Source organism: Equus quagga, chromosome 3, assembly GCF_021613505.1.
Source record: "Equus quagga isolate Etosha38 chromosome 3, UCLA_HA_Equagga_1.0, whole genome shotgun sequence".
Classification (NCBI taxonomy): Eukaryota; Metazoa; Chordata; class Mammalia; order Perissodactyla; family Equidae; genus Equus; species Equus quagga.
In genome coordinates this window covers 63,706,261-63,722,734 of record NC_060269.1, presented here as the reverse complement: position 1 = coordinate 63,722,734, position 16,474 = coordinate 63,706,261, and the positions used below count along the sequence as shown (strand labels likewise).

The window sequence follows — 16,474 nt, the reverse complement described above, 5'->3', positions numbered from 1 at the left end:
TCAGTGTGTGTGGAGTGTATAGCACAGTACTTGGCCACCATGGCCTCTGTAAACATTACTTCCTATTGCCTCCCATCAGCAGCCCCCTCAGCAAGTCATTTTTACGTCTGTGGATTTTTGGCTGGCATTAAGGCCATTAACTCAAACAGCTTGAATCTAAAGTGGTACTAACTACTCTGCTATCTGGTTTTAGTGAAAGAGAAAAATGATCCCTAACTTTGTAAATTATTGCTAAGATTAATAGGCTTGGCAAAAAGACTGTTGTGTATGTAGAAGACGTTTTATCTAAATTATTCCTGTGATCATTATACATACCCTCTCCTCTTCTTTTTCTTTTATTTAACATGACTTTTAAAATATGGAGTGGGAAATAATGCAGATGGTTTCCACTTAATGTGAAAAATCGTTGCTAGGATTTGAAAAATAGAGTTTCACAGTTGAAATCAGTGCTTTCAAAGAGATTATGGTTGCAGCATACTGCAGGAGAATAATGATAATGATGATGATAACATTACTGCAGTGCGTGCCAGTTCAGTCACTTCAATCCTGTGAGGTATAGGTACTGTTACCCTCAATTTGCAGATAAAAAAATCAAAGCACAGAGAGGTTAATAACGTTCCTGTTTGTACAGTCAGGAAATAGCAGAGCCAGGATTTGAACTCTGACATGTGACTCCAGAGGCTGTCCTCTTAACCACTGTCTTGTCCTGGGAGGACTAAGAGAAGATAGTCCTTTAGTGGGAGCAAATGTCCGAAAGCTGTAGCAGCTTGTTTACTTTTAGCTTTGCTTTATAGATATTCTGAGAGAAGCCTCACAAAGTGTATCGGAATTACTATTGAGACCAGACCAGATTATTGCATGAAGCGGCATTTAAGTGACATGTTGACCTATGGCTGCACACGGCTGGAGATTGGGGTGCAGAGTGTCTACGAAGATGTGGCCAGAGATACCAACAGGTAAGGTGGTGGCAAATGATCTTGCATAAGCCTTTTGCTCCCACTGAGTTTTTTTTTCCAATCTTCTTTTTTTTCCCCCTGCTTTTTTTCACCAAATCCCCCAAGTACGTAGTTGTATATTTTAGTTGCGGGTCCTTCCAGTTGTGGCATGTGGGACGCCACCTCAACGTGGCCTAATGAGCAGTGCCATGTCTGTGCCCAGGATCCGAACCAGCGAAACCCTGGGCTGCAGAAGTGGAGCACACAAACTCAACCACTCAGCCACAGGGCCGGCCCCCCGCTGATTTTATCCACATGCATACTCATCCTTTCCTCCTTCCTGCAAGTCTTAGAGAAAGAGGTATCAGTATTCCTGCTTTTCAGAATCATTCTTCTATCTGTCCTCTTAATTCCATTCCCTCTTTCCTTGATTTTTGGTCTTTCTCTACTGGCTCTTTTCCAGTAACCTTTAAACATGTTCATGTCTCTTATTCTTGTCATAAACAGCCTTTCCCACGTGAAAAACAAAAGGCAGGGCTCAAGGTCAGTAGTTTAAAGCAGGAAAGAAGGCCAAGGAGAATGGGAACAAAGAAAGGGGTTGGAACAAAAAGGGAGTCAAGGTGAGATTTAAGAGGTTAGTTTTTATGGAGCCGATGCTAATTGGCAGGGACGTTTGCTTAGCAATGGGTACAAACTTGAGCAGAAAATATACACATGAAAGATTTAACTGTATGAGGAACTTTATGATTAATTGGTAAATTAGTGAAAAATAAGAGATTTCAGGAGTTAATTAGGCAGCAGGATTCCTTGACCTAAGATGGTAAAGGCAGGCTTCAGGGAGTATGTATGTGCTGAATTGGATTTTAATGTCATTAAATGGACATTAAAGTCCAATTCAGCACATTCGATTTGGGTAGACATGATTGGGGGTTGTACTAGGAGAAGGAAGTAAAGACTGGTCAACGTCTTAGAAACAACAAAGAAGAATGCCAGGCTGAGGAGGATGGAATCTTTCCTTTAGGATAATAGAAGTCTGTTGAATGATTTTGAGCACAGGGAAGAATCTGATGGATGTCAGGTTTGAAAAAGATTAAACCTGAGATAAAGTCATTCATGTAGGGGACGACTCGAACTGGGGACACTGGTTGGGGACTACTGCAGTAATCAAGGGCTGTGCTAGAGGTGCCTGTGGAAATGGAAAGAGTTAAAAAAGCTTTCTGAAGAAAATGACATCTAAGCCGAGACTTCCACGAAGAGTATGAGTTAATCAGGTGGGGAGGAGGAAGGTTGTTTCAGGCAGAAAGAAAAATATGAGCAAACTCCTGAGGATGGGAGCACATAGCATATCTAGGGAATTTGGAGTAGTTTAGTTTGGTAAGAGTGTAAAGCGTGAGAGAGAAGAGTGGTAAGAGGTGAGGCTGAAAAGGTGAACAGGCCAAATTATGAGGAGCCTCAGGAGTCAGCCCAGGGAGTTTGGGCTTTTATCCAAGGACAAGCTGTAAGCTAAGTTGTGATATGAGCATATCTGCATTTTAGAAAGGTCACTTCATGGGGATCACAGTATGGGGGGTGGATCAAGAAGAGCAAGCTAGAAAGAAGACCAGTTAAGAGGCTGTTGCAGTAATTTAAGCAAGAAATGATGTCCTAAAAAGAAAGAAATGACAGTGTTTGGTGACTGAGTAGAAATGAGGGTAATGGGAAACCCTCATTTCTAACCTCCTCCCCACCTGATTAACTCATACTCTTCCTGGAAGTCTCAGCTTAGATGTCATTTTCTTCAGAAAGCTTTTTTAACTCTTTCGGTTAAAAGAGAGAATGGGAAGTAGAGGAGGCTTAGAGGGAAGATGAGTTTTATTTTGGATATACTGAGTGTTAGATACTTGTGGAACAGCCAGTTGAAGGTTTGCTTTAGAGCAGGGCTGTCCAACAGAACATTCTGCAGTGAGTGAAAAGTTCTCTGCCTGCACTGTCCAATATGATAGCACAACTGAGAGCTGAATTTTTCATTTTAATTAATTTAAATATAAACTTGAGTAACCACGTGTGCCTGCTGACTACAGTACAGTGCAACTTTAGAGTATTGATGCTTGGGAGTGGTATCAGGATAGAGACCTAGCCTGTACGTATAAATTGGGAAGTCATTAGCAAAAAGAGATTAGAAATGGAAGCCATGGAAATGGACGGGAGCGTGCAGAGAGAAAGGGGCAGGGTCAGAGTCAGTGGTTTCTAGGATTCTTTTGTGGTGAATTGGAATGTCTTGGTGGTAAAGGGATTAACGCAGGGCTTCAGTGCTTAGTCATCCTTCTCACAGCCCCCAGACCCTTATTAGGGCTTGCTTTCTGCTTGGATGTGGCATTAGAATGTTCAGATGCTTATCCAGCAGGCCCCAAATGATTCTGCCTTGTCACTGAATCATTTTCTCCTCTCGCTTTTTTAAGGACCCTCCAGCCCACCAGAGTGAAATCTGTTTTGTGTGTAGGTGTCACTCTTCCTCTCCCTCTCTACAAATAATTTCAAAAGATTTTTAAAGAACATAACAAGATGCTGCTTCTGCTTGATTTTGAGCTCGTTGTTCTTGTTTTAAATTTAGATATTTACCTTATTTAATAAGCTTAAATAAAATAAGCTTATATTAAGCTTATTTTGGCTGATGATGCTAAACCAAATAATTTTAGTATACATTAACTCTTGTTACCTGTCATTTACTGCCAGAACTTTGAGTAGCTGCGTGAGGGAATTTATGAGAAATATCACAGAAGTAAAATGATTTTCTTCCAGGCCTTCTCAGGGGTGGAGATGTAAAAATGACTTTCTGAGATTTCTTTTTCCCTACCCATATTATTCTGCATTATGGAACTACTGTTACATGTCTCAGAGATTGTTTTTCCTCTCTGTTCCTTGTGTTAAGCTTGTTGTTCATTTATTTGTGTAACAGGTGGTGAATTTTGTTTCCTCAGGGGCCACACTGTGAAGGCAGTATGTGAGTCATTTCACCTAGCCAAAGATTCTGGTTTCAAAGTTGTGGCTCATATGATGCCTGATCTGCCAAATGTGGGGCTAGAGAGAGACATCGAACAGTTTATAGTAAGTATTACTTTAAACCAGGCTAATTCAGAATACCTCTGCATGCCGGTTTTACCCTCTCTGCTCTTTTTAATTATTTACTGTTGATTTTTTCCCTATTATTTAAGCAGTACATCCTCATAATAGAACAGTAGAAACACAATAGAGAAAGAGGAGTCACTTACAGCCACAACACCAAATACAACCCTAACATTTTAATATACTCCCTTCCAGGTCTTTTTTATGCTTGGGCTTTTTTGGAGGAGGAGGTGGTTTATACATATATACACACAGATACACTTAGACTTACACATATGATAGGTAATTATTTCAATAGCTTTTTCCCTTAACATTACGACAAGCATTTACCCAACTTATAGCCTGGTCTCTGTTAAAATGTTAACATATTTAAATATCTGCTTAATTTCCATTGAATAAATATGCCATGCTTTTTTTTTTTAAAAAGATTTTATTTTTCCTTTTTCTCCCCAAAGCCCCCCAGTGCATAGTTGTGTATTTTTAGTTGTGGTCCTTCTAGTTGTGGCACGTGGGATGCTGCCTCAGCGTGGCTTGATGAGCGATGCCATGTCCGCACCCAGGATTCGAACTGGAGAAACCCTGGGCTGCCAAAGCAGAGCGTGTGAGCTTAACCACTTGGCCATAGGGCCGGCACCTGTTCTTTGAAGTTTTATACCTAACTCTGCGGTGTGGGTTTGGTTTTTTTTTTCTTTAACTCTATCACATTTTAGCTTGATCCATATTAGCTTTTCTTGGGAAGTGAGATTGATCAAAACTTTTTCTTCAGATTCTCAGCTAGGCAAAGTGTCTTAGGAATGTTCTTTTAGAGAAGAGGGTGAAAATGTTTATCAAGTTATTTCATCCACAAAAATCCTTTTATTTTACTCTGTTTAGAAAAATAGAATTTACCATGCCTTATTTGTGAAGTTACTAATTCTTTCTTTCTTTTTAAGAAGTTTATTTTTATTATTTTTAAGCCGGTGAGTTACAACTAAAGGCCTGTTTATAAGATGACATTAATTCAAAGATGTCCCTGTTACTAATTCCCCCATATTGGCAGTGGAATAGATTTTGAGTCTAATAATGTCCCCTCAGTAGTTAATAGCCAGGTACTGAGACTCTAAGCCTAAAAGTCACCTGAAACATATTTTCTTTAGCACAGCTTCTAAGTGGACCAGTGGTATAGCCAGAATTCATAACTTTAAGTGCCCTTGGAAAAAATATGTCATGTTTCAAGTAATAGCAAATAGCTGAGTCTCACTATTCATTTTCCTTAGTATCTTCAAAATAAAGAATAGTTTAATAATAATAATATTACAAGAGACAACCCTTCCTGTAAACAGAATTATCTGCTTGTTTGTATTCTTTTCAGAGAAGCCTAGGGAATATGAGCAGACCATATCCCTGTTCTAACTGCATCCCAACAAATGGGTAACAAAGTAGAGCCAAAATGAAAATCTGATTTCTCTCTAGAGAAGAATTCTCTGCAAAACTAACTTATAAATTGCTTTCAAATAAATAATTTCTACAAATTAGTAAGAAAAAGGCAGATAGCCCAATAGGAGAATGGGCAAAAAAACTTGAACAAGCACTTCACAAATAGCCAATAAACCTATTTCAGAGTTCTCAAAGTGATTAATCTTCAAAGGAATGAAATTTAAAACTGCAGTATGTTGCTACTGTCTACTCCCCAGAATAACTAAGAATAGCTAAAATGAAAAAAGACAGTATGAAGTGTTGCTGAGAGTATGGAGCAACTGGAACTCTGATTTACTGCTAATGGGAATGTAAATTGGTACCATCATGTTAGAAAACTGATAGTATCCATTAAAGGTAAACATATGCATACCCCATGACCCAGCAATTCTGCTCCTAGATGTATACTCAACAGAAATGCACGCATATATTTACCGGAAGACATGGTCACAAATTACTAGTGGTAATATCATCAGAGTGGAAACAACCCAAATGTCCATTAACAGTAGAGTGCATAAATAAATTATGTTGTAGTCATATGATGAAATACTAAAAAACAATAAGAATAAGTTAATTACAACATCATGCAACAACATGGCTGATTTCTATTCCAAATAATAATTGAGCAAAGGAAACGAGATCCAAAAGACTGCCTAATATAGAATTCTATGAATATGAAGTACAAAAACTTACGTTGGAATTGTAAGCAGAAACAGGCATGAGGTGGGCTTCTGAGGTTTTGATAATGTTCTTTTTCTTGATTTGAGTGTCTGGGTGCGGGTTACATGATTTGTAAAAATCTGTCAAGTTGTACACTTAGGATTTGTGTACTTTGCTATATCTAAGACACACTTCAGTAAAAAGTTTGCATAAAAACTTTCAGAGCTAGTTTTTATTTAGGAAATGTCCTCGTTTGGGCCTGTTTGGAATTCACAACCTTTCTTAAATTCGTAGACAGTATATTTTACACTCTAAAAACTTTTTTCTCTATTTTAATGTCATATCGTTAGCAACCCACAGATATATTTCCCTTTATGTGTTTTGTTCCATAGGAAGGGTTGCTAAATCAGGGGTCTGCTCATATGATTGCAAAGGATAGCCTCGCCTTTTACAGATCCATAAAGCCACTGCACAGTCCACTAAGATGTTAGAGCCGTATCTTTGGGATTGTGTGGCTACGTGTGTTAGTTATAAATTGGCTTAGATCTCACACCTTGTTGTTTAGGTCACTTCTGGGTCACTAAGAGTATAGCTGTTGATTTGCAAATTCACACTCTTATCTAATGATAGGTGCAGAGCTTGTAGCCCTGTGTGATAAATAGTGTTTGCTTATATTTTCCAGTAACAAAGATTTATTTTTGAAATGTTTTCTTTTTTTCTCATAAAGCCGAAAGTCCTTGTTGTGATAGAGAATGTTTAACATCTTAGGAATTTATCCTACGAGCATAACTCCACCCTTTCCACCTATCCTCCGTTAGGATTTATTTATTACTCAAAATAGCTTTTAGCTGTTTTTGGTATTTAATTCTTTTAAAAATTAGACTGCTCCTGGTTATCCAAGCTCAGGTTACTTGAAAATGCTTGAAGAATGTCTGTTTCTCTCAAGGAAATATTTGTCTCCAGAATCTCCTGTCAGTAACTAGAAATCTTTCAGAGGCCATTAATGTTTGCCCCACACTTTTGACACTCAGAAGTTCTTTTCTTTCCTACTGCAGTTTTTCCCAAAAACCAGTGGGATTAAGTTACAGTTTAGTGGGGATGGTCAGAAGCCTTTGTTTTTGTTTGTTTGTTTTTAATGTAAAGGTTTGTTACTTAAGGTATTGTCATAGCGTACAGGTAAGTGTAGAATTATGTCAGAAAAGACCGTGTGTTGTGGCCTCCCCAGATGAGGAAACAAGGCCGATGAGAGGAGATCAAGTGCCTTTCCGAGTTTCCTTTCTTAGGCAAAAGGAAGTCTATTTTATTATGAATGACTATGCATGACCTGAATGATGTTGAAATTCAGGGCAAGTTGGATCTTACAGAAATAAAACTTTAAACCTCGTTCTGTTTTTAGTTATTTTTTATTTGTATCAAAGTACTATATGAATAATTTTAAAAGTCAAATTCTACTATAAGGTCTACAGTGAAAAACAGCAGTCAGTAGCCTGCCTTCCTTTTCCTTGAGTGTACCCATGTCATTTTACAAATGCTCCAGGGTCTGCTTTCTTCTCCTGTTCATTCCTCGAATCCACTGCAGTTTGGCATCCACCCTTCACTGAAGCTCTTCTCTCAAAATGTTGTAAAGTACTTCCTAATCTCCAAATCCAAAGGATACTTCTCTGCTGTCATGTTATTCATTCTTAGCATTGTTGTTGTTAAAGATGGTCTCCATTTTGAAATTCTCATCTCCCTGGCTTTAGCGACTCTACTGCCCCCTGCTTCTCTTTTTATCTCCAGGACCATTTCTTTTCTGCTCAGTCTCTTTTTCCTTCCCACCACTTCAATGTGGCTTCTGTCTTTTGCTCTCTTCTATATGCTTGCCTTTCTTCTGTTGTTGTAAGTGTACCACTTACCCTTCAGTGACTCTCGTGTGCTCTCCAGCCTTAATCCTTAGGCTCCTAAGATCAATTACTTAATACTCTTCAACTAGCACCAGATGTCTTACATGTACTTCGAACTAAATACACCAAATATGGACATATTTATCCTTTCCCCCAGTGGCCTCTTCCTCTTATACTCTCCTGTCATACTTGGTGGTGCCATCATCCACATAATCTACCGAGCCAGAAATTTAGGAGTCATTCAAGAGGAAGTAGAAAATATTTGGACTCTGGAGCCAGGCTGCGCCTAGTTTGAATCCTGGTTCCACCACTTACTAGCAAATTGTTCGACTGCTTTGTTCCTCAGTTTCCTCATCTCTAAAATGAGGCTAATTATAGAAGCTACCTGTTATGAAGATTAGTTGAGATAACATGTGCAACTCACTTAGAAAAATGCTTGGCACATAGTGAGTACCCAGTACATCTTTGCCACTGCTGCTGTTGCTGTTCCCTCATACCCTGAATCTAATCCAACAAGAAGTCTGTCAGTCACCCCCTCTGAATATCTTTCAAAGCTGTCACCTCCTCCACATCCTCACTGCCACAGCTTTAGTTCATGGCTCCATCAGCTCACCTGCACAGCTAAACAGCTTCTCAACTAAGTCACACTGCCACCAGCCGTGTTCCCTTCTAATATATCATTCACCTTGCCACCACAATGATGTTTATTAAATTAACTTTTTTTATCTTTATAATGTAAAAGTTATTAAATAATTAAAATCATTATCAAACAATATTTGAAAATCCAATATCAAAACACAGTAGTCTTCTGCCACTTTCAGTTGTAGCTGGGAGTTTCTTCCTGCTATTTACCTCTATATTTCTTACTACTCTGCTGGGATTCCTTTTTCCTATCAGTTCTACACTGAGTCACTTGTCTTACTGTTAGGGTAGTTGAAGAGTTAATTCTTTTATACACTCCTCTCATTCTCCCAATATTGTTATATTAGTATTTTAGTTATTTTAGTAGTCAATGTCTACATTATAATTTTTATATAAATTATTATTCACATGGAGCCAAGTAATATACTACACTTAATTCTTTTCTTGAATAATCCTTTGTTTTTCTAGAGTTAACAATTGTCTTATTTTTTTATTTGCTTAGTTTTCTGTGTACCTGTAACTTTCAAATGTTCCCTCTCAATGTTGAATCCTGTCTGTCAATGGCCTAACTTAGCGAATACTCTATCAGTTCCTTTTTTCAGCCGGAGACATAACGCCTGGAGGTCCTGTCTTACAGCTCCAAGTGGGACTGGCAGTCTTTGCCTAGTTCACAGGTATCCTCCTTGGGAACTGCTTTTCACTACTCTCCTGGATTGGATCCTTTGTTTTCTGGATCCCAAGTTAATCTCTTTTATTGGTTTATTCCTTTACTAAAACACATTCTCTAGCAGTTTCCTAGGAAAGGATTCATCATGGGAAGCAAGCCTTTTGCATGCTCAAAAATGTCTCTATGCTACCTTCACACTTAGAGAATTCTATAAAGTCGTTTTCCCTCAGATGTTTCTAAGGTATTGCACCATTGTCTTGTAGCTTTTAGCACTGCTCTTAAGGAGCACAGTATCGTTTTTTTTCCTAATCCTGTGTGCCTTATTCCTTAATCCTATGATATAGATAACCTGGGTTTTTTTCACTCTGGAATATTTTAGGAAATTCTCTTTATCCCATATGTTGTGAAATTTCACAGCGGTACATCTTGGCAAGAGTTTTTTTAACTAATTGTGCTAGATATTGAAGGACCCTGTCATCTGGGAAATTTTTTTATACTACTGGATAATTTTTCCCCTTTTATTTTCTATGTTCTGTTTCTAAAACTTCTGTTAAACAAATGTTGGATCTCCCAGGTTGATCATCCAATATTCTTATCTTTTCTATTTTTCATCTATTTGTCTTTTGCTGCTTATTACTTTCTCACGTTTATCTTTCAACCGTTCTATTAAATGCTTTTATTTTGGTTATAGTTTTAATTTCCAAGAGTTTTTTCTTATATTCTGGTTGTCCAATTTTCTCCAGCATTCTGTTCTTGTTTTATGAATGTAATATATTTTTTTCTTATCCGTCTGAAGGAATTAATTATAGTTGGTTTTTTGTTGTTGTTGTTTTGTTTTCCTCTTTCCTCCAAGTTCCCTTTCTTCTTTTTGTTTTGATCTGCCGTTCATCTTCTAGGCTTTCCTCGCTTTTCTGGTGATCCTTAGCCAAATGGTCATACTTTAAAAGTGAGGGACTGAAAAACCAGATTGCAAGCTCTCTGTGTCTAGCAGCTGTTGTGCCTTACTGAAGGATGTTCATATAATCAGCCCTCCTTTCTTTAGGGGATTCCCAAATGTCAGTATCTTAAACTCTTGTTTAGGGCCCTTTGATTAATCCAGAGATGACCTCTCCAGCTTCCTGCTTGGGGGTGGGTGGTGTGCATAGGTCACAGAAAATTGGCTGTTGGTGTCTGAGGAGCAGGACAGGGAGTTCACCAGTCAGTGTGCTGGCTTTCACTTAATCTTCCTGTTTTCAGCCTGATCTCACAGGCCTTTCTTAGAGTCTAGCAGCTTTCCAGGTTCTCCAGGAACCAAACAGGCAGCTGGCTGCCTGTAGCAAAGGCAGAGGAATAAGGGATGAATCCTTCTCTCTACAGACTTTGATCCAGTGCTCTCTTCCATCCTGCTCAGTTCCTGGTGCTTGTGATCCGTGAGCCTTTCTGGGACTTTGGAGGGACTGAGCTGGCCTTTCCTTGGTATCCCCTTTTACAGATACTTTGTTTGCGGTTTTCTTCACTTGCAAAGTCATTTACCAATCCCCCCTCCATTTTCTGTCCTCCAAATATTTATTGCAATCACTTGTCCCTCTCTTATCTCCTCTGATGTTCTCCTTGTTCTTCTGGTTTATACTTTTTAAAAAATTATTTCCTGTTATTTTAGTGTGATGTTGGAGGGAACAGAAATAAACACATTTGAATTCTCCGTGTTTACCCAGAAGTCCAGAACCACTTCCATCTATCATTATTGTTATGAAAGGGGTACATCAGCCTATATGTCTCCTAAGTTTATTATACAAGGACCAGAAGTACTTTTCTGAAATCGTATGTTCCAATGTGGATTCAAACTAGGTAGAGAATAATTTGCATACATGCTCTTTGTGGATGGCTATAGAATATATATTTTAAAGATCTGATGAATCTTCAATATGTAAATATTACAGGGAAAATTACACACAATTATAGAAGAATATCCCTAAAACCAAATGGTGCACGAACAATACAACATTTAAGAATATGACAGAAATCAGTGAGAGTGATCGAAAAGCCTACAGTTACATTTCTTTGAAAAGCAAGTTAAACAATGGAAAGCTCTGCAAGAACAATGTAGCACAAGATAAAAAGCATTTTTACAGTTCATAAAATATAGTACTGCTGGTGTATGGGTACTAATGCCAGAATGGGGGTTAGAGGAAACTGGATGAGCCCCCTTCATTCCTCTATCACGTATCATGCAAAAGCAAGATAAGAGCAAACTAGCAGTGCAAAATCATGGAAAGGAGAACCCCTGGTGACTCCTTGCTGCATCCCAAATAAAGAAATAAGGCAGCCAGCTGGGGTGATAGAGTACAGGAAATGACTGTGTCAAAGTAGATGAATTAGATGTATTGCTCAGTGTCAAGATAACAAATGGGCCACGTGTATATCCTGGGTTAGGAACACTGCCAGTTGGCCTGAGGACAAAATGGTCATATCCAGAGATGGGCATACGTTTTCTCCAGAGGGCCGTATAGTAAATGTTTTAGGTTTTACAGGCCGAATGATAATCTCTGTCACAACTTCTTAAAAGTTTAAACAATTAAATATATTCCATTATTAAAAGGGAGGATACAGCCTAGAGGTGAAGGCATTTGTTGAATAAATTGTCAGTATGATGATAAGAAAGCAGTAATATATAATTCAATAGGATTTTTTTTTTTTAAGTGAAGTAACTTTTGTTTGAAGGTCAGGAAGGCCTCTCTGAAGAATTGGCAATCGAGCTGAGACCTGAAGATTAGCTAGATGAAGAAAAATTGACAAACTTCCCCGGCAGAGGAAATTGCCTTCGCAAAGGCAGAGAGGCAAGGTGGTGAGGGTGATGTGAGATGAGATTGCAGCAGTAGGGGCTCGATTAGTGAGGGCTTTGTAACCCAGCACACACATGCTTTGCTCCAGTGAGGCTGTAAAGACAGTGAGTTTCTGTTCTGTCTGCATCCCCTCCCTTGATGGAGGAAACCAAAGGCAGCCTAAGTACCATGTAGTTATGTGAGAGAAGCTGGCCCAGCATTGAAACTTCCCCATGGGTAATCTCTACATAAGTGATGGAGAAGTAATTTTCTGTTCTCTATTCACAGGAGTTTTTTGAGAACCCTGCTTTTCGTCCTGATGGTTTGAAACTGTACCCTACCCTGGTGATTCGTGGAACGGGGCTTTATGAGCTTTGGAAATCAGGAAGATACAAGAGTTATTCTCCTAGTGACTTGATCGAGTTGGTGGCTCGGATCCTTGCCCTTGTGCCTCCATGGACTCGAGTGTACCGAGTGCAGAGGTAGTGTGTTGTCTTTTATGCCAGAAATAATCAGTGACTAGTCTGTCTATTTAGAATGCTTAAAAAGAATAGTCTGATTTCATATTGAGGGGTTTGAATTTTTTTTAATTAAAAATAGGACACCTGGCATTCTCTGTGTAAATAGAGAGGGATGGAAGTGAAAAGACAACGTGTCCAAGCCACTTTGCCAGTATCATATTTATTCAAGTATTTATCTTGCCATTCATTTGTGAGCCAGGAAATGGAGTGATGGTGGTAAATGGGTGTGGTGCTTAGTTCCAGGAGCTTATGATCCTACATCAGGATTTCCTTTTCCTGGTCTACTTCAATCTAGACACAGTAGTGAGAGAGGGAGGAGAAAGTGTAGCCGTGTGTCCTACTGTTGCAGAGCTGGTGAAGAAAAAAGAAAGAGTAGCAGTAATCATTCTTTATAGATATTAATGTAAATTTGGAGAAAGTGTGACATATTCCTGATAGCATGAAGGAAATCATCTTAACTGTCTTTTTCCTAGGAAAGAAACTAAGATGTCATTTGCAGTCCTGGGCCTTTCATCTTTTTTTAACTAGAAACATAACATAACAGTGAAGGAAAATTTCAAAAGCCAAAAACTTACCTATCTATCTATAATCCTAACAAAGCAATTCCTGTATTTGCTGGCCATTAAGGCACATTTCCACCACTCTACCAGAAACTGCCCTGATTCCAGTATTACAAATAGAAGAGCAAAATGTGACTAGCAAATGCATGTACAATCAACTGCTGTGACTAGTACTCCACTGAGCACAAAAATTGTGTTACTAATAATGTAAAACAGTGAGTACTGAAAACAAGCAGAATTATCAACTAAAACAAAATTATCAAGGATATAAAATAATGAATTTGCTTAAAGGCCGAAGGATGTTTACACTGTACTTCTGCTATAACGTATTGATTTCTTAAAATTTTTAAATTAGTTATCCCTTGATATCCACAGGGGATTGGCTCCAGGACCCCCTGCAGATACCAAACTCTAAGGATGCTGAGGCCCCTATTTAAAATGGCATAGTATTTGCATAAAATCTACATACATCTTCCCATATACTTTAAATCATATCTACTTACTTAAAATACCTAATACAATGTAAATGCTATGTAACTAGTTGTTATACTCTGTTGTTTAGAGAATAGTGACAAGAAAAAAAGTCTGCACGTGTTCAGGACAGATGCCACCATCGTAGGCCTTTTCATCTGTACTTGGTTGACTCCATGAATATGGAACCCATGGATATGGAGGGCCAACTGTATTGGCCCTTCAGTTGGGCCTATATGATCTCTATTTTTTAAAATACACTTAAAAATACTAAGGAGATACTGAATAGAAAATTCAGTTGTTTGCACTGTCCTTCCCCTTCTTTTTCAACTCTTCTGAACAATTCAGTCCAAAAGACATTAGGAGGTGCTGAACAATGCAGGCCTCTGTGCAGAAGAAGTAGGGAGCCAAAGGGCCCAGTGCAGGGTGAGAAGGTTGTTCTTGGTGGAGGAGGCAGTGGTGTGGTGCAGGGTATTGCAGCCTGAATGTGGTAAAAAGGGCATTCTTGCAGAGGGCTCATCTGGCACAGGATGTCAGAGCTGAGCAGGGTGAGGAGGATGTCTCTGAGCAGGTGTACAGAGGAGGGCAGCAACAAAAGATTGGTTACTTGCAAGGGGTTGATCTAATAAGTAGATAATATTAAGGATAATGGGAGCTAGCTTTTTTGTTATCTGAAAAGGGAATTACAAATGTGAAAATGGAGAAAATTAGAGTGTACCCTCTATTGTTTTGGAATAGGAGATATTGGTGTAAACTCGTGGTTTTCAACATATAGGTAGATATGAAATAATTGTAAATGTAGTAAATATAATGTGTGTCTTTTTCACAGTCTATTTAATGCCATGGTTTTTTTTGCATTCTTGTGCTGTTTGTTGGTGATTTCACTGTTTAAACTGGCCCTTAAGCATAATACTGAAGTTTTGTGTAGTGTTCCTACATGCAAGAAGGCTATAGTGTGCCTTATGGAGAAAATACATGTGTTAGATAAGCTTCATTCAGGCTTGAGTTATAGCACTGTTGCCCATGAGTTCAATGTTAATGAATCAATGGTATGTATAAACAGTGTCCTTAAACAGAAACACATGTGAAACAAGGTTATGTATTGATCAGTTGATGAAAATATTGTGACCAGAGGCTCACGGGAACCTAACCCCGTATTTTCCCTAGGAGCAGTGTTTTAATATTTACCAGTTCAGTGTTTGTGGCAACTTTGTACAACTTAACTACCGCAAATAATGAGAATTGACTGTACATTGTTTCAAAGTACCTCCCCACAATATACTTATTAATTACAAGGTGGAAAAGAGTAACTTCACCATGAAGAAGCCTAGCAGCTGATCAAAGTGAGTATCATCAGTAATAGTACAAATCACAGTTTTGTGCCACCTCACAGTATGTGTTGAAAACACAGCATCACTTCTGTGTTACTCAACCAAAACTCCATAATCTGAATCTGATCATGAGGAAACATCAGACAAACCCAAACTGAGGAACATTCTAAAAAGTAACTGGCCTGTAATCTTCAAAAGTATGAGGATCAAGGTGTAGGGGAGGAAGACAGTTCCTCTACCCTCTCTGGGTTCGTCTGGCTGGAGAATGAATTAAATTCACATGAGACATAATAGCAGGAGAAAATTAAACAAAGCTTTATAACGTATACATGGGAGAGGCTCAGGCAAGCTGAGCAACTCACCAAAATGGCTGAAGCCCCCACCTTAAATATCATATCCAGCTAAAGACAAAGGAGGATGTTGGGGGTGGAGGGAGTCAGTTACAGGAGGTTACCAGACAAGCACAATAAACAGGAATAAGATTATTATGCAGATTTAAGTCCTTGGATTCTGTATTGATAGGAGTTTCCCCCCTTCTTCCTGGTACAGAGAGGGAGACAACTTTACAGATGGAGATTTCCTTTACAATGTAAATGTCTCCTAACAAAGGGCAAGCAGGTTACACTCCTCAGAGCCTCCTTCCCTGTCCCAGTTTATTAAGAGTAACCAACCCCAAATAATCCTCATGCCAAAGAGACATATCTTGGGGTGGCCAATTCCAGGCCCCCACAAAGGAAAGAGTTCCATTTTGGAGGAGATGAAAGAGACATGACAACTAAACACGACACAAGGTTCTGACTGGCTCCTTCTGCTAGAAAGGACATTACTGGTGAAGCTGGAATGGAGTCTAGGATTAGACAATAGTAAAGCATCAGTGTTAATTTCCTGATTCTGATGGTTGTTTTATGGTTATGTTAGAGAATATCCTTATTGTAGGAAGTAAAGTATCCTGGGGCTGTTGGGACATCTTGTTTCCAATTTACTTTCAGATAGTTCAGGAAAATAATTATTTGTATTGCACTTGGGACTTTTCTGTAACTTTGAGATTATTTCAAAAAATTTAAATTAATACAGTAGAAAAGAAAGATGTAATAAGTAGTATTAACAAAGACAAAAGAAAAAGATCATTTGCTTTGTGAAATGCAATGACTTGGGCAACCAGAGAACAGTAAAGATACTGCTCCCCAGCAGCAAAGCCTGGCAACAAATATCACTGTTGTGTTGGTCTCAACCTGTTGATAGTGATGCTGTCAGCTAGGAATGCCTGAGGCACTACTGCTAGAGATCCCCCCAGACATTTCCCCCACAGGGCCAATGTTGTGGCTGGACTGGCTGTTAGGCTTCTTATTATGATTGCAGGATGCACTTCAGCAAAAACCTTCAGGGAAGGTTGAGGAACAAGATTTATTACTCACAGGTCTTGGAGGGTACCCAGCAAGCCCCAAG

At 38.8% G+C, this 16,474-nt stretch overlaps 1 protein-coding gene across 2 annotated transcripts in view; it reads left to right on the top strand.

The window, feature by feature from the left end:
• Positions 1-16,474, top strand: part of ELP3 (elongator acetyltransferase complex subunit 3) — a 102,150-nt gene that overhangs the window by 41,138 nt on the left and 44,538 nt on the right. For both annotated transcript variants that reach the window (XM_046657140.1, XM_046657141.1), the window contains 3 exons: positions 795-956; positions 3,893-4,019; positions 12,434-12,627. In XM_046657140.1, the coding sequence (XP_046513096.1) occupies positions 795-956; positions 3,893-4,019; positions 12,434-12,627 (483 nt within the window). The remainder of the gene's footprint in view (positions 1-794; positions 957-3,892; positions 4,020-12,433; positions 12,628-16,474) is intronic.